Consider the following 27,070-nt stretch of genomic DNA (forward strand, 5'->3'; position numbering starts at 1 on the left):
TAAAGGCAACTTAAGAGGGTCTTTATAATAAGAAATCTGTGGCAAATTCAACTACAGACAATGCTACCAATTCTACATATAATAATTCAATATTGTTAAACTTTCTATTCAATTTAGAAAGCGAGAGAGAGAACATGCTCTATTATAAATTCACCAAAAAACTTTCTGTGAGATAATGAATATCTGTCAAGTATGATGATGCTTGGTCCTGTCATAAGTGCAGGGAACCCCTCAAGGTCCCTTCCAGTTCTAGTATTCTATTATTCTATGAATTGATGATATTTTACTTAAAACATCCCTCAAAAGATGGTATTTAGATACTGAGGTCAAGGTAAAAATTATATATGAAACTACAACAACTCTATGGATGAAAGTTAGAAGTTTTGTGTTATGATGACATTCTTTTCTATATATTTTTAAAATATACTGTTTGTTTGGCTCTAACACTTAATCATACATTTTACACTACCCATACACAATGTGGTAGGTAATGGAATGGCCCATACTCCCTCCTATTGGAAAATGTCCAAGAAGTGTAGAGGAGGAAATCTCAGTATGTAACCTCTCACAAAGCACTCCCTAGATCAGCCTGATGGAAAGCAGAGGCTAGCCATGTTAACAACCACCAAAAGCTAGGTGGACCATTCTCAAACTTAGTGGATCCCAGAGACCCACGCAGATCTCTAGAGATCCACAGCAGCTCACCAGGGAGACTTTGTGCCCCAGCAGTACCCACCCCCAGTATCCTTCACAAAAGCAATGCTACTCCAACGCATAGCTGCATCAGGACTTTGTATGCATAATTATGGGTGCATAGCTGTTTGTATTTTATGAACAGTCTTTCTTGCGAGCACTTCCACAGTGTAGGTTTTCTAAAGAAATTACATAAATTGTATTAAAGTGTGGCCACTTAAACTGACCACTAACAAAAAAAATCTAAGTGTCATATTAATAAAAGAGGACTATTTTTTTACGAAAGTATCTGAATGTACCAGTCTACATGCCACCCTTATTATGATGACGACCAAGGAAGAATAACCTGATAAGAGTTGCTTATCAGCAAATTAACAAAAATAATTTTTTCTGCTAAGTAGTTATACTAAATTTTTTGCAAAAGTGGGGGGAAGGAGTGTGAGGTGAAGTGAGAGATTTTTGTTTAAAGGCTGATCTAAAAACACAAACTTGCACACATGTAATGGAAGATTTGACAAGTGCAAACCCTGCTTGTGGTATATATAGCTATACTGTATAAGATTAAAACTAAAAATGTAAATGGTTACGTCTTCTGTGTATAGACAAGCCCAAAGATTTAAGAAGAGTATCAGTTTTGATTTCAGAAGCAAACATGTTTTGATTGTTTGTATAACTGGCATATACGAGAAGCAATGCATGCACCAACAAAAGAAAACCATCTAACCAGGGTAACATAATAGAGAGCTTGCCAAAGAACACTTTCCAGACAGAAAACAATTTGCTGAAAGAACAGCTTACATATAAAACACAAAAAAATATGCTTTGAATTTTAACAAAATGAAAAGTAACCTTGTACACAGAGATCCTATAGTCTCATACATCTTACTGATTAGGTAACATGTCACTGTATTATGCCCAGGGATTGAAATAAATGCTTCAATGGGGAACATTGCACAAAATCATTAACATTAAAACAGGGCTTTAAAATGATGTTCATTTTCATAATAATGAAACAACCACAATTGTTAAAGAAATCTTTCAAGCTTATAAGTATTGTACTTTGCTCACATGGCACTCCTGTCCACATATCCATCATGTCCCTTATTATACTACAATTTTGTATTATGTTAGCTATCATCAATAAAATAACCTTTAGTCTGCTCCATTTACACCAAATGCTTAAAAGAAACTAAATTTATGAATATTCTATCTCCAAACAAAGAACAGCAGTGTTTCATTTATTTTCTTTTGGAATTTCATTGATGGAATACTAATATAGTATGAATAACCATAGCTGTGGTTCTAATTCCATTCAAGTAAATTGAAAACGTTAAACACACTTCCTTTCCATATATCTGACATCCACAGAAATGTACTTTGTATGAAGTCATTGGACCAGAATATCAACTAGAATAAATCAGTGTGATACCACTGATTTTAATAATGTGAAACAATTTACACCAGCTGAGGATTTATATAATAATTTAATGATGGAACAAGAAAGCATCAAGAATACATACAATAGCTTTGCGCTCTATCCCACTGAAGTCAAGCACAGCTTTGCATTTTTTCCCTCGCTATGAGCTCATGGAACATTAACAACAGTCCTAGATTCTCAAGATGCACTATAAATAAAAAGTCTCTACAGCATACGCATGGGGGGGAAGGTGCAGGAATGTGAACGCTGCCTACAACTTCAACTTCAAAGCTGCCTATAACTTTATCACATTATAGGTTTACTCACAATGATCTGGCTGTAGTTAGTAAACCATGTTATCTTTCTGGCCAAGTAATGTAGTATTTATGTTGGCCGTGCTCAAAGAATTTGACTGACCCTTTCAATAAAAGCTTCTATAAAGATACACAGACTTAGGAGTAAAAAGAAAAAAAGAGAGAGACAGAGAAATTGGATGATTATTAAAGTAGAAAAATGGTTCAAGCATGATACTTAAGTTTACTTTGAAAAGATTTTAATTATAAAGCAGATGTGCTAGTCAAACATATTTCAGTGGCTATAAATGAAATGAAAACTCCAGGGAGTTGTCAACTTAGAAAAAGAAAACAAATCTTTATTTGAAATACTGATTATAGTAAAATCTTAGTATAAAATGCAAACAGTATAACAAGAAACAACATACCTGTTTGTCATTGGTCCTATGAAAGGGTTTGTGATCAGCTGCACAGTGGCTTTAGAAGCGAACAATAAACCAACTTGAACATTTTCATTTAGCAGGTCCTTGTCTTCTGTCAGGCAATCAGATGGTGTATTAGTTACATTTACCATCATTTGCTCTGTGTGAGTACCATACAAATCTCTCCATCTTGTCCTAGCAGAACGATTTCCAGTTTCCATTGTGGAGTTGTCATAATAGGAGAAGATGCTTTGAAAACTGGACATGGTTGAGGCAGCTCTCTCAGGTCTCATAGTCGGGGGTTCTGTTACATTTTTCTGGTGTTCAATGGTGTACAGGTAACTGGGAATTATTGGCACTGGAAATCAAACATAGTATGTAAGTAAGTTGACATCTGTTGTATATAAATACCATAATTTCATTAGCTATCACACTTTATTACAGGAAATATAATAGAAGAAATAAAAATAGGAGTTTGCTGAATAGAACAGAGATAAGTAGTTTGTTTTATAAGGGTTTGGGTTTTTTTGGTTTTTTGTTTTTGCTTTCAGAAAAGAATTGCAACAACAAAAGTTATGCCAGGGAAAAACACTGACTACACTGAATTATAATTAGGTAGTGCAGTTATGACCAATTTCTGTAAGTCTTTTCCATAAATATTCAGTTTATGTTCATTGGCATGAATGTAAGCTGTCTACACAAGTACTATTGAAGGGCAGAACATGTGAGGAAACCCCAAGACACTTTTTGTGCAGTCTTGTTGTGTGATGCTTTTACAAAGAACATTTACAGATCTAACAAGACATTTACACCAAAGGAAACTCCCAATAAAACATACTATGCTCAATAAATGTTGGTATAAATAACACTATTAAGAGGGAAATATTTTATATTTAATAGAGATCTAATATTGATGTTCATGCTTTTCACTGGTGGGCTTTTTAAGTTCACATAAAAGAATGTAATTTAAAAGTAACATTTAGTACATGTTTAAAGATATTAGATGTATCCTAACAGGATTAATATATAGTAAAGGAAATATTTTCAAAATAGTAAAAGCAGGTGAGATAGTAATTTTTAGTCAGGAAATATTAGTGAAAAAACTAACCATTATTAACTTGAATTGCCTCTTGCAAAAGTCAATCTATATATGGTTCTGAAATATATTTTTCTAGCAAACCTAAGATCTAACATCGTTACTGAACAACCAATGAAATTAATATAAGAGAACATTTTTCCTTTAAAAAAAGAAATTACTTGCCAAAATATATATTATCCTTTCATTAGAAGCCATACTGTGCTGAACTCCCTAATGAAATCAATATGGAATTTAGTGTAAAACTGCCATCTCATAGCCCAAGGTGTCAAATCTGTACACTCCCTACATCTATGCTACGAGTTTGCTTGGCAAAAAATATGCAAATGAGGGACTCGGTTGCATGAGTTGCAATCTCATTTGCATATTTTCTGCGGATCCATTTTTGCACTAGGGTTTTTGCTCAAACACAAGCACTGTGGATGTTTTCTTTTTGTGAAAATCTTGCGGAAAAAAGGGGGTTTTGCTCAAAAAGAAAACGTCCACACTGCTTGTTTTTGCGCAAAAACAGATCGGAAGAAAATATGCAAATGAGATTGCAATTCATGCAACTGAGTTCCTCGTTTGCATATTTTTTGCAGAGAAAACTCATATTGTAGATGTAGCCCACGTGTACATATATATAATACAAGAACAAACTGATACTTTACGTTGGTTTGACTTTTTTAATTTGCATTTTTGAATACAAATGTACATTAATATGAGGACTTCTAAAACAACCAGTTAAAAATATTCAAGAAACTTGAACTCTAATCTCATTTTTAACTAAGTATTCTATCCACAAACGTGGTTATATCCTGTCTCTGTACCATAGATGTTTTGCTATTGATTTCAGTGATGCACAGTAGGGCCCATAATCTTTGTTCTGATCAAAGCTGATTTTACTAAATCTAGTTGTGTAAGTTATTTAAAATCTATCTAAAGAGCTTTCATATTAGTCTGAATAAATATTGTTTTGCCACGAAAATCATAAGAGCGATGACGATGGGGGCAAGTGCACAGGAACAATCATAGGGAAACATATTTCTTAAGTGTTATCTAGCCTATCATTTTGGCTTGCATGACCACAGAGGAAAGAAAATGCAGCACAGTTAAAAATACTTTAGAAAATGACAGATAATTTCTTTTGACTACTAATTGCTGAACTTTTTAGACAATTATCCTATTTTTTTTATAAATATAAACTGCTGTTTACTACTAATTGCTGAACTTTTTAGACAATTATCCTATATTTTTTTATAAATATAAACTGATGTATCTAGAATATTTCATATATAATTTGAAAAAATGTATTGCAGAGAATGTACTATTTGAAAGAAACACCAATCAAACTTGCAGAAGATGTACAGGACTGTTCAGTGCATCCACTGGAGAGGCTGTAGTGCTAGAGTAAATTGGAAAGAAAGGGCTCCACATACCCACTACAGTTAGCAGCATGTTGTCCAGAAGTAATGCAATGAAAACAATAAGCAGGATTAGTTTTCGGGACTGCCGACTCTCCCTGAACCAACTGAGAATATTGAATTCATTCCAAGCCATGGCACAGGCTCCCTCAGACAACGACTTGAACTGCAGACATATAAAGGAGAGTTAGGTAAATAGAGGAAAAGCTGTCTCCTTGTTGCTTTCCTGGCTCCTTAAGCTGGTGCAGGTTTGTTTCACCATTTCTAGCAACATGGGAATTTTGTAGACCACCATGTTTAGTTTATTTTCTACTCTCTAGGATGGGAGGGAGAGGCCTGGTTAGATCTCTACCCACAATCCTAGACAAGCCTGATGTTTCTCTCAAAATGATCAGTTAAATCCTGACTTCAAACTGTCATTATGTGTTGTAAATTGAAAGAGGATGAATCCCACCTCCCCCAGTATGTGGTGGAGGCTTACTCCTCTGTAGATTTACTCTTTACTGCATCAAAAAGATACTCAGCCCTTCACTCCCGCCTCGTGTCCTTTGCACCCCCAGCCATCGGTTCTGCACAGAGGAATCACAGCCATTCTGGTGTGGTTGGGACCCTCCCCACTAACAGCGGAGGTGTAGAGCAATTTCCTTCTCTCCGCATGCAGACTCATCCCTGCATTGGGTCCGTGTTTACAACGACTTCAGAACCTTACGGGCCAGAAGCTTATTATTTTAAGGAAAGCTTAGATTCTGCAGGGACTAAGGGGACCATTTCACCGGTGCTGGTACATTGTACTCCAGTCACCGGACTCAATCTGCCCCCTGCCTGCTTACCTCCGAACAGATTGCGGCCGAGCTGTTCTCGAGAGCCCCACCTCAGGAGGATTAAGGCAGCACCTGGAGTGAATATGCAGTAAAATAAGAGCGTCAAACTGTCCGCTTTCCAACTCAGCCGCTCCCATTCACTCTGCTCTGGTGGCCGAGTAATAAATGGGAACCGGTCTTTTCAATCAGCGGCTCCAATGCTTTACTGTCCCCGGGAGAAGCTGCTACCAGCCGGAGCTCAGCTCACGGTTCGCTCTAGTTTCTGAACCACCAGGCAGCTGGGAGGTTGGAGCGAGGTTTGCACAAGATGTGCAAGTCTCAGCGAAGGACAACACACCCGTTGGCCAGGATTCAGTCTCTGCCCGCCACCACTGCCCCCCTTTTCTCCCCCCCCGACGCCACAGCCTCCCACCGCCCCCCGACTCTCCCCCCACCACCTCAGCCTCCCACCGCCCCCCGACTCTCCCCCCGCCACCACAGCCTCCCACCGCCCCACCACCCCTGCCCCCGGACTCTCCCCCCCACCCCGCCACCACAGCCTCCCACCGCCCCACCACCCCTACTCCCGGACTCTCCCCCCCCCCCCGCCACCACAGCCTCCCACCGCCTCCCAACTCTCCCCCCGCCACCTCAGCCTCCCACCGCCCCCCGACTCTCCCCCCGCCACCACAGCCTCCCACCACCCCACCATCCCTGCCCCCGGACTCTCCCCCCCCCCCCGCCACCACAGCCTCCCACCGCCTCCCAACTCTCCCCCCGCCACCTCAGCCTCCCACCGCCCCCCGACTCTCCCCCCGCCACCACAGCCTCCCACCACCCCACCATCCCTGCCCCCGGACTCTCCCCCCCCCCCCCGCCACCACAGCCTCCCACCGCCCCACCACTCCTGCCCCCGGACTCTCCCCCCCGCCACCTCAGCCTCCCACCGCCCCACCACTCCTGCCCCCGGACTCTCCCCCCCCCCCGCCACCACAGCCTCCCACCGCCCCTGCCCCCGGACTCCCCCCCTCCCCGCCACCACAGCCTCCCACCGCCCCACCACCCCTGCCCCACCAACTCTCCCCCCCTGCCACCACAGCCTCCCACCGCCCCACCGCCCCTGCCCCCGGACTCTCCCCACCCCCGACTCTTCCTCCACCAGAACTACCCCCCTCCCCCCCCCGCGCTTACCCTGCCACCCGCCACTATTGCCTCCCGCTCTCCTTCCGGCACCACTGCCCCCTGCCCCGATACCGCCCATTGTCCCCCCACCCCGGGGCGCCCCCCTGCCGTGGCGCCAGGCGCGCGGGCGCTTACCCAGCAAGGCTGCTTTGCTGCCGCCGGTACCGGCCGCTGTTCGCTCTCCGCGGCTCTTGCTGGGCCGGGCGAGCGGCGCCAAAAGCCCCGAGCGCCTCTGGGCAGCGCCACTTAGCAGCCTCCTCCCTGACGTCACAGCGATGCTTATCGCCCCCGGGCCAAGGCACCCGCTACCGCGCGCCCTGCCCCGGGCAAGCCCCGCCGCCAACCCAAGCTCCTGTGCCCCACGCGGCGGGGAGCGAGCGCCCGCCCGGCCCCAGCGGCGGGACTGCCCCTCACAGCGAGCAGAGCTAGACGCCTGGGAGCAGAGGGAGCCGTTTTTCTCCCAGCAGAGGCCCCCTAACGCCCGGGCGGCGGCTGGGAGTCAGGGACTGATGGGGAGCCTGCTGGTTCCCGGTGCCAGCCGCACCGAGAGAGGCTCTGGGGCTGTCCCGCAGGGCGCTCCTGCAGTTAGTGCCCAGGCTCGCCCACCTGGCCCCGGCACGCGGGCGGGTGGCTGGCTAGCTTTGGGAGGGCCCTTCCTGAAACCCGCTTTTTGCTTCAGACCCTCAGTGCCGCGCGTGACACGGACCCACTTTTCGCGCGCGAAGGGGAAAGGGCATCACAAAGTTTTTACTGACCTTAAAGCGCTGCTGCGATCTGGGCTGGGCGCGCCCCCGAGAACTGGCTGGGCGAGGCAGGCTGGCGGCCAGGGAAGAAGGCAACTGCCGGGCAAACTGGCGTAGGAAGACTCGTCTGTCCCCCGGCGTGGGCGGCAGGGCAGAGGCGCTCTGCTGCGGGATAGAGTTAAGGATAACAATAACACAATAGAGGAATTGGCAAGAGTGAGCGAGATAGCCTGCATAAGCTTCTCACAGAACATTGTTTCTCGGTAACCCTTTCCAACCACTTCAGTTTCTCGGCATACCTAGGCTATGTCTAGACTGCAAGCCTCTTTCGAAAGAGGCTTTTTCGAAAAAGAGCATCTAGACTGCAAGCAGAACTTTCGAAAAAGCAAGCCGCTTTTTCGAAAGGCAGTCTGGAGGCTCTCTTTTGAAAACCCGTTTGCATTCAAGAACGCCTTTTTTCGAAAGAGCACTTTTGAAAAAAGGCGTTCTTCCTCGTGAAATGAGGTTTACCACCGTCAAAAGAAAAGCCGCGTTCTTTCGATTTAATTTCGAAAGAACGCGGCTGCAGTCTAGACGCAGGTGACGTTTTTTCGGAAAAAGGCTACTTTTCCCGGAAAAAACCCTGAGTCTGGACACAGCCCTAGAGAGCATCCAAGACACTCTGCCCCCACAGGCAAAACTTCATTGTAGCCTCTTCCTCCTCGCAGATCACAGCTTTTCAACTGGGGATTACCCCCTGGGAGGGGATATCAGACTTGGTGGGAGTGTGATGATGTGGACATGGTTATGGCAGAAGTAGGGGCTGCACCACTCAGATTTGACTGGCGAGCCCCATTACACTGAGAATTAGCCCACCGGCCACAGTTTGAGAATCTCTAACTTAAAACTGATGGCATTATTAGAGAAGCAGGTTGTTTCTTAGGCTGGGTTGCACACCTCAGCTCTTCCAGGTTTACAAAGTTAATTGATCAAGTTGTGCCCTTTTCTGAGCAGATGAGTCTTTTTAAATGATGCAGGTTTCACTGGAAAATTTGTTGAAAAAAAAATCCTTTTGGAACAATTAGTCCTGCGGCACCTTAGAGACTAAGAATAATAATATATAGTATCATGAGCGTTTGTGGGCAAAGCCCACTTTTTCAGATGAGCTCATCTCAGACTATATATATTATTGTTATTCGCTACACTACAGTATTATTTTGAAATATCTTATTTTGAAATAGTTATTTCGAAATAAACTATTTCGAAATAACGCATCTACACACAAAATGCATTTCAAAATAGTGTTTTGCTATTTTGAAATAATGCGTCCACACTGAGTGGACTCTGAATCGCATTTAAGGTCAGGAGTTACTTTGTGTGGCTGCTGCCTGAGGCTATCTGAGGTCTGTGCTTAAAGGGACCTCTTTCCCCCTCCCTCCCCGACAGCCAGTTCTCAGGTTTCCCTGCTTGCTTGCCTACATCGATGAGGGACGGCAAAGCAGTTTTGTCTCTGCGCGCTCTGGTTGCCCTCACTTGGAACATCACAACACTCTGCTACATGGAGCCAGAGCTGCCTATGGGCACTCTGGTGCTTCTCATGGACACGTTGCTGCAAGCCTGGCTGCACTTGCTGCAGGCTGCCATCTGGGAGGTCCATCGGGGGGGTGTCAGTATCCAGGAGGCCCTGCGGGAGAGCTTCCATCCTGAGGAACACTAAGAGCCTCCCTGGTCTGCCTCACTGGGGGCTTGTGCCTCATTCCTCCCTCACATCCTTCCACCTACCCCTCCCTAACCCCCCCGATGTCAAATAAAATACACATATTTTCATAAACACAAACTTTCTTTATTTAACAAAACGGGGGGAGGATTGAAACTCTGGTGAGACTGGGGAAAGGAGGCAGGAAAGGGGAGGAAAGAGAGTGGGAGAGGGGAGAGGGAAAACTGGGAGGAAGGAGCTGAAAGGGGGAAGCAAGAAGAAGAAGGGCTCTGGGTTATGGGTCTCACTGGACCAACTTGATTTTCATGCGAACCTGCTCCTGGGTTCGCATGTGGCCTTTGGTGGCCAGGCTGGCAGCTAGCCTGCCATAGACAGCCGCGGTCCTCCATCTAGTACAGAGATCATGGACATTGGGGGCATCCCCCCAAACCTGAATAAGGTCCATGATCTCCGCTGTGGACCAGGAAGGTGCCCGCCTTCTCCGGGCCCTGACAGGCTCCTGGGAGCTGGCAGACTGCTCCTGGGGAGAGGTGAAGGGCTGGCTGCCAGTGGCTTGCTGGCTCATGTTTTGGGGCCACTGGGTCAGGGGCAGTGACTGCTGGCTCTGTGCTTGCAGGCTTGGAGCTGGCTTGGGCACTGTGGCCAGAGTTTACCCCTTTAAGGGCTCCAGGGAGGAGGGGAGGGAGAGAGTGGCCACCGGGGCACCTGGGAAGGCTGGAGGCCCCCTATTTCGATATAAGTGTCTACACAGCACTTATTTCGAATTAGCTATTTTGAATTTGGCATTATTCCTCGTGGAATGAGGTTTACCAAATTTGAAATAAGTGCTCTGCTATTTCGAATTTATTTTGAAATAGCAGTTTGGCTGTGTAGATGCTAGGAAAGTTCTTTCGAAATAAGGGCTGTTATTTCAAAATAACTTTGCTGTGTAGACATACCCTAAGGTGCTACAGGACTACTTGTTTTTAAAGTTACAGACTAACACAGCTACCCTTCTGAGACTTTTAAAATCTTTTAGGTTTTACATGTCTACTCCTGCCTCTATATCAGAGACTTCCTAGCAATACAGTTTCAGATTTTAGTGAATAAGGTTTTCATCATGTGGTCTAAATTACTCTCTTGGGCTCTCATCCAACTGCCACTGACGTAAATGAAAACACCTTCTAGTAGGTCTCTGTAGTTAGGGGTACATTTTAGTAAAGTATATTTTTCATTATATATTCAAAGCTTTGTCCAGTAATTAATAGTAATGGAATTGTGTTCAAAGTATTCCAGCATTTTTTTCTGTTTCCACAAAAGTAATTTTAATTTTACACTGATCTATTCTACCAGGAACTCTTACATAATTTATATTCTGATGTATGAAATGATATTTTCTGTTATAGATATTGAATTCCAATACATCGTCCTATTGTATGAGCTGTTGAGATGTTTTGTGCATATTTGCATGGCTTTCCTAACTAGAAACTACAGGACTCAGTCACATTTACACTTAGGATTAAAATCCTAACCTTCCAATGAGGGATAATGACTTTCTTCTTTGCCCTCCAAATACATTAAACAGCATCATTGACTTTAGTGATGAAAAAGAGGTTGCTCTCCAATTACTGAACCCCTTTCTGAAAACACATATGCAAGTAACTTTATTCAGTTGAAGTCCCATTGAATTCAGTGCAGAAAGGGAAATACATGTGATAGGTACTGTGAATAGCAGATAATGGCATTGATAAGGGGTGAATTTTAATGACATGTCAATGGGAATATTACTTCAGGAAAAGGAGGAGTTGTATCTTTTTGTATTCACAGAATTTTTCAGAGGACAATTAACCTCTCTGTGTCCTACATACTCTTCAAGTAGACCTGTTTCCCACAGTACTACATGTCATACGGATGATAGAGAAGCAATGATGTTTCTCTAATAAGCTCTCATGAGACCATGTTATAAACATCTCCAAATAAAATGTCTTCTGCTAGAGCATTTTCTCCTTCTTCTCTTCTCTCTCTTCTTTTCCATGTTGCTCTTCACACTGACAATCTCTGACCACTCTGTGTTGTTACAGTTTAAATGACAGCCTTTCTCTTTCTCCTACTCTCGTTGCCTCTGGACAGCTTAATATTTTGACTGCCAGACACACAACATCAATACATATAAAGGTGGGTATGCCATCATTTTTTATAGAAGTGGCTATGATTGCACATAAATACATATATTTGCATGCAACTATATTTACTCATGCACAGATATTATTGTTTACCATTTTTATTGTGATAATTACTAAAGCCAACCAGGCCAGGAACCCATGTTCCTCAATGAATATTTGTATGAATTTAAAAAAGATGTTAAATGTTCACTTACACCAAGCAACAAGGAAAATGACAACCAAGCTGAACTGATGGGAGAATTTGAGAGCATGTTTGTGGCTAGTTTTTACTATTAAGATTTTACTTGTTATGCAACTGCTTAGTGACATAAGTGCTTTGTTGAAAAATATGGGTTAAAATTTCGTGAACTTTTCCTCCAGTTGTTGGTATTTGAAATGTCAAGAAAACATTTAGTCAAAATCTCATATTTTAAAATATTTTCTTAGCTTTGATCTTTTATATTATCTATCATTTCAAGAATAATAGAAAAAATTAAGTATAATGGATTTTTGCAATCCAGATTGAATAATATTATTCAGTTATTTATTAAAAATCTGAATCACCGTGAGTAGAACTTTCAAAAGCACTTAAGTGACTTAAGTTTCATTTTCAGAAGTGACTTGGCCACTTAGGATCCTAAGTCCCATTATCTTTCAGTAAGATTCAGGATAACATTTTCAAGAGAATGCCCAAATCTCAGTGTAAAACAATGGGACCTACACTCTTAAATGACTTAAGTGGTTATGAAAATGTTGTCCTTTCTTTTATTCCAAAGGAAAGTAGTAGTTGGAAATAGATTAACTGTTGAGTCATCAGTTTAACACAGAGGATGTGCACAGCACCTCATAACCTATCAGGGTACGTCTACACTACAGCGCTAGTTCGAACTAACTTAGTTCGAATTAGTTAATTCGAACTAAGCTAATTCGAACTAACGCATCTAGAACTAAAAACTAGTTGAGTGGACTCTGAACAGGGCTTAAGGATGGCCGGAAGCAGTGCTGGCAGGGCATAAGAGGAGGACTTAGAGCATGGAGAACTAGGCTTAATCCTCGTAAAATGAGGTTTACCTAGTTCGAACTAAGCGCTCCGCTAGTTCGATTCAAATTCGAACTAGCGGAGCGCTAGTGTAGCGCCTATTAAAGTTAGTTCGAACTAACGTCCGTTAGTTCGAACTAACTTTGTAGTGTAGACATACCCTCAGAGAGTGGGCTAAAAGGTAGGTTGACTAACACAAAGTCAGAGACCAAGAAATCAAGGGCATTTGAGCCTCAATCCTCCCTTTATATTTCACACCTGGACTTTGATAGATTGAAAGCACTGCTTAAATTAATCAATCGGTTTAATGCAATGGAATTAGAAGAGCCAAATAAAGAGGCAAAGCCAAAGAGGAGAGTCAATGTTACTGCTACTGAGCATGTAACTACTGTTGCAGATGAGTACCTACCTAGAGATGACATTAACATTACTAATTATTTAATAGTCCAAATTTCAACAGTAGATGAAGATTTGTCTGCAGCAACATATCATCTATACATAACTGGATGTTGCCCTAGGGCCTAGGCAATGAACATGCTGTTTCCACATTCAGTGGGCAGGTGTATCATTTTGCTGAGTTATTTCTTATGGCTTATGTAAGTATTACACACAAAAAGGAAAGGAAATGATGTATATTACTGCCATGTCTCTCATAACTCCTCTTCTGGTAGTGAAAAAGTTCACCATAGATACCCAAAGGCAGTACAGATTCATACAGCCTATCTAGTAAATTTGGGGTCTCCATCAAGGATTACTTTAGAGTTTTGCATCCCTCTTAATTTCCTATCAGCATTTTAGACATGCCTGCATTTTGTGGATTCTATGAGTGTGGATTCTATATTTTCCCAGTTCTGACCCAAAAACCTTCAGTTACTTAATTATGTAAATGTGAGGAATGTTGTCCTGTCTGAAGCCATTTTCTTCTAGGAGATCTAATTCTGTATCAAGGTAGGGAAATAGCACATATCAGAGCAAGAAGATTACTGCAGACCAGGAAAAGTCACACATGAAAAATTCAGGAGGATGAAACAGAAACCAGTAGAATGGGAAATTACAGAAAAACAAAGAGGGCTAGGACATACATAGAGGAAAGATCTAAATATCATAACAAGACATGTGTTGGATAGGAGCCCTGGGCAATGAGGTAGAAGAGCAAGGATACCATGGAAATGTAAAATAGAAGCAGAACTGAAATCTCAAAATTGACTTGAGAAGTTATGAGTGCACCAGGATACCAGCAAAGATGATGAAGGCCCTATGTTGTGCATGGAATTGAGAAACATAAGAGAAAATAGGCTTTTGAGTCCATATTTTGGCACCTAAGAAGACAGATTTTCAGAAGTTCACACAAAGGTCATTGGGAGCTGCAGGGTGCTCAGCAATTTTAAAACATTAGGACACTAATTTAGGTTTTAAAATATGGTTTTAGGAGTCTAATTAGAAGCACCAATTTTGCAAATCTTGGACTGTGTGACCAGTGTATAGTGAAGCAGGCAAATGTAAATGGAAACATGAAGGCACAACAAAGGAAAGAAGCTATTTGTACTTTAATTACAATATATAAGAGCCCAATCCTATAACCCATGATCATACAGTTAATCCCACTGAAGTAAACAGAATTACTCATGGAAGTGTGATAGAGTGGCTATCTGATATTGTGGGGCCTAGGATGGCCCAGGGGAAGAGGGGGGGAGGGGGGGTTACAGCATCTTGCATCCATTGCCATTTTATCTATTGAGTATCAAATGAGGAACCTACTTTAGGAACATATCTTTGGTCCCAGGATATATCCACAAATACAGTCCTCATATTCCTACCTTATTGAATTTTCACAAGCAACTCTACTTAATCCCCCCATTGTTAAAATGCCACTCTTTTACTTTTTACAGTTATTTCTAGACTGTGCTGTTGCATTTACTGATTTACAATCATTCATAATCACTGAAGTCTATTATGGGAATTAGTCATTTGCAATTATTTTTAAAGGGAGAAAGTTATTTTGTTATAAATCCTTCCAGTGAACTAAACTGGAAAACAAGTCTTATCTAACAAGTATACTGCCACAGTTTCTATTCCACTAATACTATAAAACGTTGTTAACTTTTTCACCTCTGTAGATCCCTCAAGAATATTTTTACATTGTACCTAACAGTACAGTGGTACTCATTAATAAATAGTAACTATGGGAGGTAATTAGATCCCTGAATAATATATTTCATAGTTCACATGCTTTTGGAATATGCAGTGTGTTATGCAGTGCAGCATGTAGCATACTGGTACCATAATTCTCTTTGATATGAGGAGGAAAAAAAGAGACATTTTGCTTTGGAAGGGTTATCATTAATCAACATTTAGAGTTAAATTTTGCTCTACATGAATATGGCCATGAATATGTGTGTGTCATAACCCAGGTTCTTAGACTCATTGTGTGGCCCAGATCCATTCTACTTTAAAAGGGAGCTGTATGCATATCTCATATCATATCTGTTGCACACAACAGAAAATTGTGCTGAGAGGCTAAGCCAGACCCATTATCCAGCAGACCATGCCTCCTTGGGGCTATATTCCATTCAGTGGAGCAGTTACCTGGTCCCTCCTCCTGCTGTAATGACTTCACTAAGTTGCAGTCTTGTATTGTGGCTGCACGTCAGCAAAGAAGGAAGGTTCCTCACACTCTCCTCCATTAACTAGCACACCCAGGCAGCCATGCTTTGTCACATATTGCATGAGATGTAAAACTAACTATAATGCAAAATTAGACAAACAGCATATTGCAGTAGCTTTCATTTGAAACTGCAAATCCCTTACATGGTGCCAGGAACTGAGACAAGGAGACGTTTTGGAAAATACGTATATTAGCACTGTCCCTTGGACATTTGGAATCTCATTATTAGGGACGTAACTGCTGTGAGAGCCAGCTAATAAAGCTAGTCTCTTTGAACTAGTTGCTTTGGGGGTAGTCTCTTTGAAGTCTGTGAGTGTGTGAGAGTTTGAAATGAATGAGTCAAAGGTAAAAATTGCCTTGTGTGGTGACTGATCATAATTGATTGGATTGTGTGTGGGGGGATAAAGTCCTTGTGCTTTGGGCTAGAGAGCTATAAATACAGAGTTAGCCAGCTGGTCACAGCTTATTCCCAAATCTAGAGAGGCACTGTCAGAATGAGCATTTATACTAGGAGCCCATGGCAGCCCCCGCAGAGAGCTCACAGCAGCACATCCGGGGAGTCTACAGCAGCCCTTGTTGAGGCTAGGTAGGGGAACCAGAGGCTGGCTGGGGCTGGCCACCCAGTTAGGCCAGAAGCAGAGCTGGCAGCAGGGGGAGTCAGCAAGTTGGGGGGGCCGGTGACCCCCAACTTAACTTAGGACTTAGAGCGTGGAGCTGCTGTCTCAGGCTAGCCGAGGGCTGTGCTTAAAGGGACCTGACCCCCACCCTGGACAGACAGTTCTCAGGGGTTCCCCGCTTGCAAAGCAGTCCTGGCTTAGAGTGCCCTGAGTGCCCACACTCGGCACATCAGAGCACTCGGCTATCAGCCCGGCTGCACTTGCCGCAGGCTGCCATCCGGGGGAGGGAGGGGGTCAATCGGGTGGCTGCAGGAGAGCTTCCACCCCGAGGAGCCCGCAGAGCCACCCCAGTCCTCCCCATTGGGGGCTTGTACCCCATTCATCCCTCACCTCCTTCCACTTACCCCTCTCTAGCCCCCCTTCCTGATGTACAAAATAAAGGACACGTGTGTTCAAAAATAGAAACTTTCTTTATTGAACAAAACTCGGGGAGACTGGGAAAAGGAGGTGGGAGAGGGGAAGAGAGAGGGTGGGAGAGGGAAGGGCAACTAAAATGATCAGGGGTTTGGAACAGGTTCCATATAAAGAGAGGCTAAAGAGACTGGGACTTTTCAGCTTAGAAAAGAGGAGACTGAGGGGGGATATGATAGAGGTCTATAAAAGCATGAGTGGTGTGGAGAGGGTGCATAAAGAAAAGTTCATTAGTTCCCATAATAGAAGGACTAGAGGACACCAAATGAAATGAATGGGTAGCAGACTTCAAACTAATAACAGAAAGTTCTTCTTCACAAAGCAAAGAGTCAACCTGTGGAACTCCTTGCTGCAGGAGGCTGTGAAGGCTAGAACTATAACAGAGTTTAAAGAGAAGTTAAAGTCATGGAGGTTGGATCCATGGAGTGCTATTAGCCAGAGGGTAGACATGGTGTCCCTGGCCTCTGTTTGTGGAAGGCTGGTGATGGATGGCATGAGACAAATGGCTTGGTCATTGTCTTCGGTCCATCCCCTCCAGGGTACCTAGTGTTGGCCGCTGATGGCAGACAGGCTACTGGGCTAGATGGGCCTTTGGTCTGACCCAGTACGGCCATTCTTATGTTCTAAGCTCAGGGTTCAGGGTCGGGGGTCTCACTGGACCATCTTGATTTTCATGCAAACCTGCTCCTGGGTGGCCAGGCTGGCAGCTATCCTGCCCTAGACAGCCACTTTCCTGTGCCTAGTGCGGAGGTCGTGGATGAGGTCCACGATCTCCACACAAGACCAGGCGAGCGCCCACCTCTTGCAGCCCCGGGCAGGCTCCTGGGAGCCACCAGCCTGGTCCCGGGAAGAGGCGGAGGTCTGGGTGGTAGCGGGTGGCTGGTTCGTGCCGTGCCATGTGCAGGGTCTGCTGGCTGGATGCTGGCAGGCTTGCACCTGGCACAGGCACCGTAGCCAGACTGTGCCCCTTTAAGGGCTCCGGGGCCAGGAGGGGGTCAGAAGAGTTTCCCTGGTAGTGCCCAGAGTGGCCACCAGGGCAAGCTGGGATGGGCTAGCCTCCCACTAGTTCGAATTAAGTGGCTACACAGCCCTTAATTCGAACTACTTAATTCGAACTAGGCATTAGTCCTCGTAGAATGAGGTTTATCTAGTTCGAATTAAGCGCTCCGCTAGTTCGAATTAAGTTCGAACTATCGGTTTGCCTATGTAGCGCCTATCAAAGTTAATTCAAACTAACATCTGTTAGTTCGAATTAACTTTGTAGTGTAGACATACCCATAGATGTGTGGACAGCGTTGGCAAAGGGTTTTATTGCAGGGGCAGGTTCCAAGAGTATATTTAGGGTGTGATGTGTGGTTGCTGGAAAGCATTTGCTTCAGGTTAGGGGGTTGTCTGTAGGTGAAGATTGCCCTGTGTGGTGCTATAGGACTACTCATTGTTGTTGTTATTTTTTTAATGTACAGACTAACACGGCTACCCCTCTGATGCTTCATTTAAATCATTGCTCTGGGGAAGAGAGGTTCAGTATGCAGGCTGTCCTGGGGAGAAAGGACTATCCCAGTCCTCTCTCACCACAGCAGTTTGGAGCGAGATGAGAAGCACTTTTCCATGGCTATTGCAGTTCCAGTGGGCACAGCTAGGGGAGGGGTGCATGTGACGAGTCTGGGGCAGGTCCAGGTTCCTATGGCCTCTACGCTCCTCATCCAGAGCAAGGAATGTGCACTTTCCCCTCACTCCCAGATGAAGGGGAACAGCCAGCAATATTCCCATACAAATTGGGGACGGGAGAAAAGGGGAGCTTCAGCCCCTCTCCAAGGAGTCTCGGGGCTGGGGCAGTCCCAGATGGGAGGAACATGCCCTCAGCCAGCCCCTTTCACCTGCCTGATGAGTCCATGTCTTTTTAGTATGGTTTTATGAGAAGCAATTTAATTCCAGGCACATGCTATTTTCCTGGCACAACCAAACACTTATATTGCTTTAAGTTATGATAAGAAGAAGCTGCATACCAAATTTGGTGGTCCTCATTCTTGCCATTTAGTAGTTCTTGAATAAACAGACAGACACACAGACAGACAAATTCTCTCAAATATATAGTAGATGAAAGGTCTTTTAAAGCTAAACTGAGGCTTGTACAATAGAAACAAAATAACTAACTCAGTTGTATTCACATTTGTAGTTATTTCAGTTTAATTTTGTGTGCAAACCCTCCTATTTCAGAATAAGAGTGCTCCACTTCAAACTGTCAATTCAACTTATTTAATTAGGTTATTTTGAAATAAAGTACCCTTATTCTGACATAGGAGTGTCCACATGCAGACTTGAAACAAAATGACTAATGGTGTTAATTATAACCAAGTGTTTTGTTTGTTTTTTCAGTTCTGTCTACCTTGTAGCAAAACCTTCAGATGTTTAGGGAAAAAGTTTGCAGCAAAGTCAGAAATTCTTTGAGTATATAAGAAATAGTAAACCTTAACTCTAGTATAATGATGACAATGGAAAGTTTACATTTTAAGCTATTTTGCTGCTGTTCACATTAGCTGTAACATCCAGCTACTCTTGGAGTGTGGGTTGAGTTTGAGCAGGAAACCCTCACTTTCCCCATCTGACCCATAGTATTTAAGTTAGCATATTATCACTATGTAAACAATATATTACTCCCTGTCTGAATATTAAGATACAGTAATGACAGAATAAATCCCAATTTATTTGTATGTTTTGCAGGCTCTCACTGAAATTAAGACAAATACAGAAGTACAGTTTTAATAATTCAGTTACTGAACTAATGAGCCTATTTTCAAAAATATCCACTGAAAATTGGTTTCAAAGATTTACTGCTTTAAAGTATAACTAATCCCCCCAACTTAAAATCGTCCAACGCATTATCAACAATCTATAACCTATTCTTGAAAATGACCCCTCACTCTCAGAGGCCTCAAACAAATTCTTTCTGGTAACCATGCAACACACCTCTATCATAAACATCCGGGAACCCACCCCTGCAATCAGCACTGGTGAGAACTCTGCCCACACATCTGTACCAGCAATTTCATCACTGGACTCAGTGACATCAGCCACCAAATCAGAGGCTCATTTAACTGCACATCCACTAATGTGATCTATGCCATCAAATGCCACCAATGCCCCACTGCAATGTATATTGGCCAAACTAGACAGCCTCTACAGGAAAGAATTAATGGTCATAAATCAGATCTCCGAAAAGACAATACACAAAAACCTGTTGGAGAACTCTTTAATCTTCCTGGACACTCCGAGTCACCGTTTTGTTTCAGACCAATTCCACAAGCCAAATGCACAGAGAAGGATTGGAACTTAACTTCATTCACTAGTTTAATTCTTATGCAAATGGTCTGAACCTGAGGTGGCTCACATACTATCTTCCACCTTTAATGACTTAACCAATCAACCAAACAATGGAGGTGCTAATGATTCTTAACAGCCTCTTGTAACTATTTGAACTATCTACTCACTGTCTCTTTTTTCTTTCTCCGCCCCTTTTACATTCTCTTCTCCCCCCCCCCCTCCCTCCCTCCTTCCCTTATTTATTCTTGGATCTGGACTTATTATACTCCGGTCATCTGAAAAAGTGGGTTTTGCCCATGAAAGTTCATGATATTATCCACATGTGTTGTGAGTCTTTAAGGTGCTACTAGACTATTCATTGTTTTTTTAAGTCTTTCCAAGAATGTATGTTGTAACTTAGAGCTGCATTTTTTAAGGAACAATTATAAAAAACTCTTTTTGATTAGCTACTACACTTCACTGGCATCCATTGACCTACATTAAGGGCTTCAGACTCTGTCCTGTCAGACACATAGTTATAAACCTTTTCTGGCAAAAAGGTTATGATCGGGCTGTCCCTTAGAAATGCATCATTGTGAAATGAAGCAAAATTCAGGACTATGTAGCACTTTAAAGACTAACAAGATGGTTTATTAGATGATGAGCTTTCGTGGGTCAGACCCACTTCCTCAGATCAAATAGTGGAAGACTGAGGAAGTGGGTCTGACCCACGAAAGCTCATCATCTAATAAACCATCTTGTTAGTCTTTAAAGTGCTACATAGTCCTGCATTTTGCTTCAGCTACACCAGACTAACACGGCTACTTTTCTATTACTATTCATTGTGAAATGTTTGTCAAAAACATTTCAAATGTTGTCATGCTGTTTTTGGATTCTCTTGAGTATTTTTCTCCCTAACCCTGATACGATGCAAGTGGAGATTTGACACCTGGGTATTTTGACTGCAAGCTTTTGGTGCCCCAAACGTTTTTCTTCTGAGAGCGAGGGCTAATAAGAGGTGCATTATTATGGAAGTTACCATGCGTATCTTTTGAATCTGTCAAGAAAGCCATTAGACAGCCAGATGTTGGTGACAGGTACTATTAGTGGAAGGTATTGTTTATACACTCTGATGTCACCTACAACAGTTCAGTGAAAGTAAGGTCTAGTTTTGACATATTTAGCTGATCTAACAAAAGAGAAGATCTTCCAAGCCCAGTAAAAGCTGGATAATGATCAGGCTAAATAACACCTTGTTTTATCTGTCCTCTCTGAGCTAGTATTCTATTTGCAGTTGACAGCCCTGAGGGCAATCCAGTATTAGCTCCCTGATCAATGGGAAGGCACGCTGGCCAGTGTTACAAACCTAATTATTTTCTCCAGAAATTTGTCTGCAACTAAAAGGCACCTGACAAACAATCTCTCTCATCCCTGGAGCTTAGAGGAATCCAGTCATTACATGCAAACTGTGTTAATATAGACTGGTTATGTTTCTGTTCAAATTGTTGCCCTTTAACTGGCTTTGCAGCCAACACTGCCCTCTGGGTATGTTAGGAAGTTCACATTAATGTATATAAAGCTATGATAGAGTTTGCATTACAACTATAAAGAATAGCTATTTTTTTCTGTTTATAGTGGTTAGCCATATTATTACATGCATTAGTTAAATACTGGTGCACTCTTTGGAGCATTGAGAGACATTGAGCCAAACTGAATGATGGGCAGGCTGGGGAAGGGAAGCAGTAGTTTCTGTTCCTTCAGTATCCAGATTTCAAAGGCAAGTGCTGGCTTGGATCATGTGATTGCAATTCTCAAGCGGTAATATTGGACAGAAGGATCCCAGTGTAACCAGGATCACCAAGACTGAAAGAGCATGAGCTCTGTTCAAATTCTGGAGCCTTAAAACACCTGGATTTCTTTTCACAACAGTCCCATGGCCACCCTGCAGGGAGAGCATGACCAAATCTGTGACTGTAGATGCAGTGTTGAGCAATACTCCAAAAATAAAGAGGAGACTTGACATTCAACGCACAATAACTAACTGGTCTTCCTTAAATTTGCTCAGGTAGCTAAAAGCCAGTTCCCAGTTTAGCTCCTTAAGTAAGGTTAGTTTATGAACTGCCTTTGAAAATTCTTTCCTAATTATAAGTCTAGAAGACTAGGTTTGGAAGAGACCTCAGGAGGTCATCTAGTCCAACCCACTGCTCAAAGCAGGACCAAGCCGAACTAAATCATTCCAGCCAGGGCTTTGTCAAGCCTGGCCTTAAAAATCTCTAAAGATGGAGATTCCACGACCTCTCTAGGCAACCCATTCCAGTTCCTTATCACTTCCATAGTGAAGCTGTCTTTCCTAATAGCCAGCCTAGACCTTCCCCACTACAACTAGAGACCATTCATTGCTTCTTGTTCTGTCATCTGCCACCATTGGCTCCATCCTCTTTGGAACCTTTCCTTAGGTCAGGGGTGGGAACCTTTTTTTGGGTCAGGGTCCATTGACCCACAAAAAAATCAGTCGGGGGCCAAACACAAGTGAGAAGCAAAAAAAACCCTCACTGATGTGGCCCCTGACTGAGAAGGAGAAACGCACTCCCCATATTCCCTTTGCACACCAGAGCCTATGGGGACTCAGACCAGTAGATTTTGTGGGCTCCAGCCCTGTGGAGAGGGGATAGGGATCTGGAGCACCAGTGCAGGCTCCTCAATGCTGGGGTAGAGCCCTGAGCGCCAGAGGCCAGATCCAGGCAAGCTTGGACTGCATCCAGTTCCCTACCCCTGCCTTAAGTAGTAGTTGAAGGCTGCTATCAAATCCTACCTCAATCTTCTCTTCAGCAGACTAATTCCTTCAGCCTCTCCTCGTAAGTTATGTGCCCCAAACCTCTAATCATTTTCATTGCCCTCTGCTGGACTCTCTCCCATTTGTTCACATCCTTTCTGTAGGGGGTACAAAACTGGACATGGTACACCAGTTGTGGCCTGTCACAGGGCGAGCACTCACCCACACTGCACCTCCACGCAGTCCACCAGGGAATCAGCACGCCTGCTTCAACATGTCCTCTGCAGGTCAGTGTCTCCATTTCTGGTGCAGGTCTTCTGCTAATTCAGCCCATGTCCCTTCCTGGCCACGGTGCTCTTTCATCCCCAGCATGTCCTCAATCAGTGCCTCTGCACTCTAGGATCGTCCCCTCCCAGGGAATCCCCAGTCCTCCCATATCCACCTTGCCTCAGTGACCCACTTTCGGACGTGAATATGCAAATGAAGCACAGGATATTTAAATCCGCACTTCATTTTCACTTTTGATTTGCCTCATTTACATTCCTCTTTCAGATCATAGTTTCTTGACTGTGCCAGAACTTCCAATTCTTCCTGTTTGTTTCCCAGGTTTCTTGCATTCATGTACAAGCACTGTAGATAACTAGCTAGTTGCCCTACTTTCTCCTGAGCACCTGAGGTAAGGGTGAAGAAGGTGCTATGACTGTGGGGAAGCGAGCTAGAGAAATAGAGTGAGCAGCTGGAGAGAATGCAGCAAATGGCTGCTATCTGCAGTGTCCCTGAGTTGCGGCCTGGAGTGGTGGGCAGACCTGGATCTCCTCATGCACCGTCCGACTCCTTGCCACTGGGAAAGTGTCTAAACAGCAGAATGCAGTCACCAGTGAGAGAAGTGGCTGGATGGTGACTACAGAGATGTCCTCCGGAAGGGGGGAGCACCCAATGTGGCATGGCTGGAGTGCTGTGGCACTGAAGAGGACCTCACAGTTCTTCGAGGGAGATGCATCCAGGAGCAGAAGTGGGGATGGGCACAGCACCACCAGAACAAGGCACACTGGCTCCCATAGCTAATTCCCATATGGGCCATAAGGAAGCACTGGAGTGCTGACTCACACCCCATTACACATCCGCTTTAAACAAGCTAAAATTCCAGCCCAGGATTCAGCATAACGAATATGCTGAACTAAGTAATGTTCTAGAATGAAAGCCCAATTCAGCCCTTGTGTAAGAGGGTGTAACACCACTGAAAGCAGTGGCGCCTGTTCTCTAGCACTGTTATACTATAATATAGCTTTGGTTCTGTCTGTGTGGAAGGGATCAAATCATGCTAACGTTTGTCTTCATAAAGATCAGGATGCTACACATTTACAATACTGTACTGCATGGTCTCCTTTATATACATGTAGCAATACTAACACAGTTATAATTCCCTAATATAGCTGCTTTATCTAATGTGGATGGGCCCAAGAAGGCAGCCAACAGCAGTGTTCTCAGAATATCTTCATTCACTGTGATCTATGAATCCATATTAGCATCCTATAAACAGCTATCAAGACAAAACCTAAATGTATTATCCTTGTAAAATTAATGGTGAAAAACAAACAAGCCGTATGAGGCCAGTAGGATATGCAGGCTGTTGGGCAGTGTGATTATTCCCAATGTGTTAACATTAGACCAGCACCTGTGCTGAATACTATTGTGCTGATTCAATAGCCTTATAGATTCTAATGAAATAATTATGGTATAAGAGCACAGAGATGCATTCAGAGCATGAGGAAAATCAAACGGCTGTAACACAGCAACAAAGACACTAGACTAGCCCTGAGATTAAAAGCTTTTGTGGCTCTTTATTTATATTACTAGAATAAAAAAAGTCTTCCTTAGCCCTCTGTGAAACATGCTAAATGTAAACACAGAAATGTACACTGCTAGGTAAAGAGGTATAGTTACTTTTGCCAAAATACAAGACATTAAATAAAAGTTTTGATTAAATGTCTGCATATTTTATAATGAAATGCAATACACTAATTTTTAAGTGCACAATACACTTAATTATAAATGTGAGATTTGATAAGAGACTAAAGGCAGCTTCTCTTGGGAGCCTGTAACAGAGTTAGCACTAGGTGCCCCCTCATGGCCCCAACTATGTCTCAGTAACTAAAATAAACTGGATTCTCTCTGAGTAATAATCCTCCTAACAATCTGGTTATGGGGCATAAAGTTCAAAATAAACAAATATCTCCTACTCTTCACCTACCCCCCCCTCCCCCGACTTACGCTGGGGCACAGTCCTTTCTTCCTGAGGTTTTGTCTGAAAACATGCTGGTATCATAGGGTATGTCTACACTTGCACCCTCTTTCGAGAGAGGGATACAAATGCAGCTGACCGAAATTGCAAATGAAGCGCGGATTTGAATTTCCCATGCTTCATTTGCATAATCGCGGACCGCTGCTATTTCAAAATACCCTATTTCGAAATAACAACCGCTGGTAGATGTGGTTATTTTGAAAGAAACCCCTTCTTTCGAAATAACCGGTAAACCTCATTTTTCGAAGAGTAAGGGTTATTTCGAAAGAAGGGGTTTCTTTCAAAATAACCTTGTCTACACAGCGTTTGTTATTTCGAAATAGGGTATTTAGAAATAGCAGCGGTCCGCAATTATGCAAAGAAAGTGTGGGAAATTCAATCCATACTTCATTTGCAATTTTGCTCAGCTGCATTTGCATCCCTCTCTCAAAAAAGGGTGTAAGTGTAGACATACCCTCAGGCTTCATCTACACTGCAGGCTTTTTGCACAAAAACTTGCAGAGCATCTACACTGCACGCGTATTCTTGTGCAAGTAAATTTACAGTACAGCGTCAGAAAAGAGGGCTTCTTCTGGAAGAGTTATTCCTCTCCCCATGAGGAATAAGTCCTCTTGCACAAGAGCTCTTCCACAAGAAGGCAGTGTAGACAGGCAACATGAATTTCTTGTGCAAGAAAGCCCTATGGCTTAAATGGCCATCAGAGCTTTCTTGCACAAGAGAGCATCCACACTACCATGGATGCTCGAGCAAAAGCACACCTCTTGCGCAAAAGCACATGGCAGTGTGGACATGCTCTTGTGGAAGACCTTTTGCACAAGAATTCTTGCGCAAAACAGTTCTTGCTCAAGAAGCCTGCAGTGTAGACGTAGCCTCAGGGTTTTCCCCACAGGGTTTTCTGGGGCCTTCTTAGCTGGAGCATCTCCCCTGATCTCAGGGTGTTCTTTGCAAGAGCCTCTCTCACGCTCTGCTGTCCTGCTACAACTTCTGCCTTTCAGACCCAAACTTGACAGAGGGCAAGAGTCTTCTTCAGAATGTTCCAGCTCATTGCAGCTTCTGCCACAGCCTCTTGTTTTCTGTTCTGCTATGGCCCAATACAAAGGGCAGCTGCCTTATGTGGGTATGTCTACACCTCATCTGGGGCAAATCTCCCAGACCTGGTTCACAGACTTGAGGCAGCAGAGCTTGCACTGGCATACTAAAAATAGCTGCGTATGTGTAGACATTACGACTCAGGCTGGAGTTCAGAGCTAGTCTTATGGTCTAAACTGAGTCAAGTGTAGAAAGTGAAACAAACAGAAAAAAAGAGTGAACAATGTTTTATGCATCGTTTAATTCTAAGGAACCAGAACCCTTAACAATGTGGGCCCAGGATCAGACTCTCATACTCTGATGACTCCAACCTTCATTCACACACACAATCCCATTGACTTCACGATATAAGAGTCTGTGAGACTGGATCCCAAAATGTTGCTAGTAACAATAAGAACATTTTAAAAACCCGTGTCTTAACGGTGTCTTATTGAATGTCCTTATGTCATTTACAATGACATTTTTCTGTTCTAGAGTAGAGTGAATAAATACAAACAAAACTGAGAGCTGGTTAAACCGAAATTCGTAACTCACTAAAATGAGATTTGTGTCCTGGGAGGATGGAGAAATATCCTCTGTTTAATCAAATGTGACTAACCTCTTAGGTAAGTACTGTGACAAAGCTCCTACGAAAATTCAGTGGGGCCTGCGCTTCCTGGCAGATTTGCTTGCCTCGGAGGCTCACAGCAGCCCACAATTTTAGGCACCATGCCTAAGGCTTTAGTTTGCTGTTTGCTGAGCTCTTTGCATCAGTGGCCAGCATATAGTAAATCCTTTCCCCCAAGTGAAAATGGGAGGTGAGTGTTGGGGGAACCCTCTCCTCTGTTCCAGCCCCGGGTACTGTAATAGTAGCTGCCTATGTGAGACTCTGACACCTGATATAATACAGCTCATAAAGACCCCTGAGCTACTTCCCTACATCCTCCTT

The 27,070-nt window shown here is 43.4% G+C and overlaps 1 protein-coding gene across 3 annotated transcripts in view; it reads right to left on the reverse strand.

Annotated features, from left to right (window-relative positions):
- The window catches only part of SLC18A2 (solute carrier family 18 member A2), a 59,710-nt gene extending 51,476 nt beyond the window's left edge, over positions 1–8,234 (reverse strand). For 2 of the 3 annotated variants that reach the window (XM_075935381.1, XM_075935380.1), the window contains exons 1-4: positions 7,442–7,663; positions 6,155–6,217; positions 5,340–5,490; positions 2,832–3,183 (exon numbers count right to left, since the gene is read on the reverse strand). In XM_075935381.1, coding sequence (XP_075791496.1) covers positions 2,832–3,183; positions 5,340–5,460 — 473 coding nt within the window. In that variant the 5' untranslated portion in view covers positions 5,461–5,490; positions 6,155–6,217; positions 7,442–7,663. Of the gene's footprint in view, positions 1–2,831; positions 3,184–5,339; positions 5,491–6,154; positions 6,218–7,441; positions 7,664–8,061 lie in introns of those variants that run through there. The other variant, XM_006111379.4, reaches the window with a different exon arrangement.
- Positions 8,235–27,070: the final 18,836 nt, after the last annotated feature.

Source organism: Pelodiscus sinensis, chromosome 8 (assembly GCF_049634645.1).
Source record: "Pelodiscus sinensis isolate JC-2024 chromosome 8, ASM4963464v1, whole genome shotgun sequence".
NCBI classification, from domain to species: Eukaryota; Metazoa; Chordata; order Testudines; family Trionychidae; genus Pelodiscus; species Pelodiscus sinensis.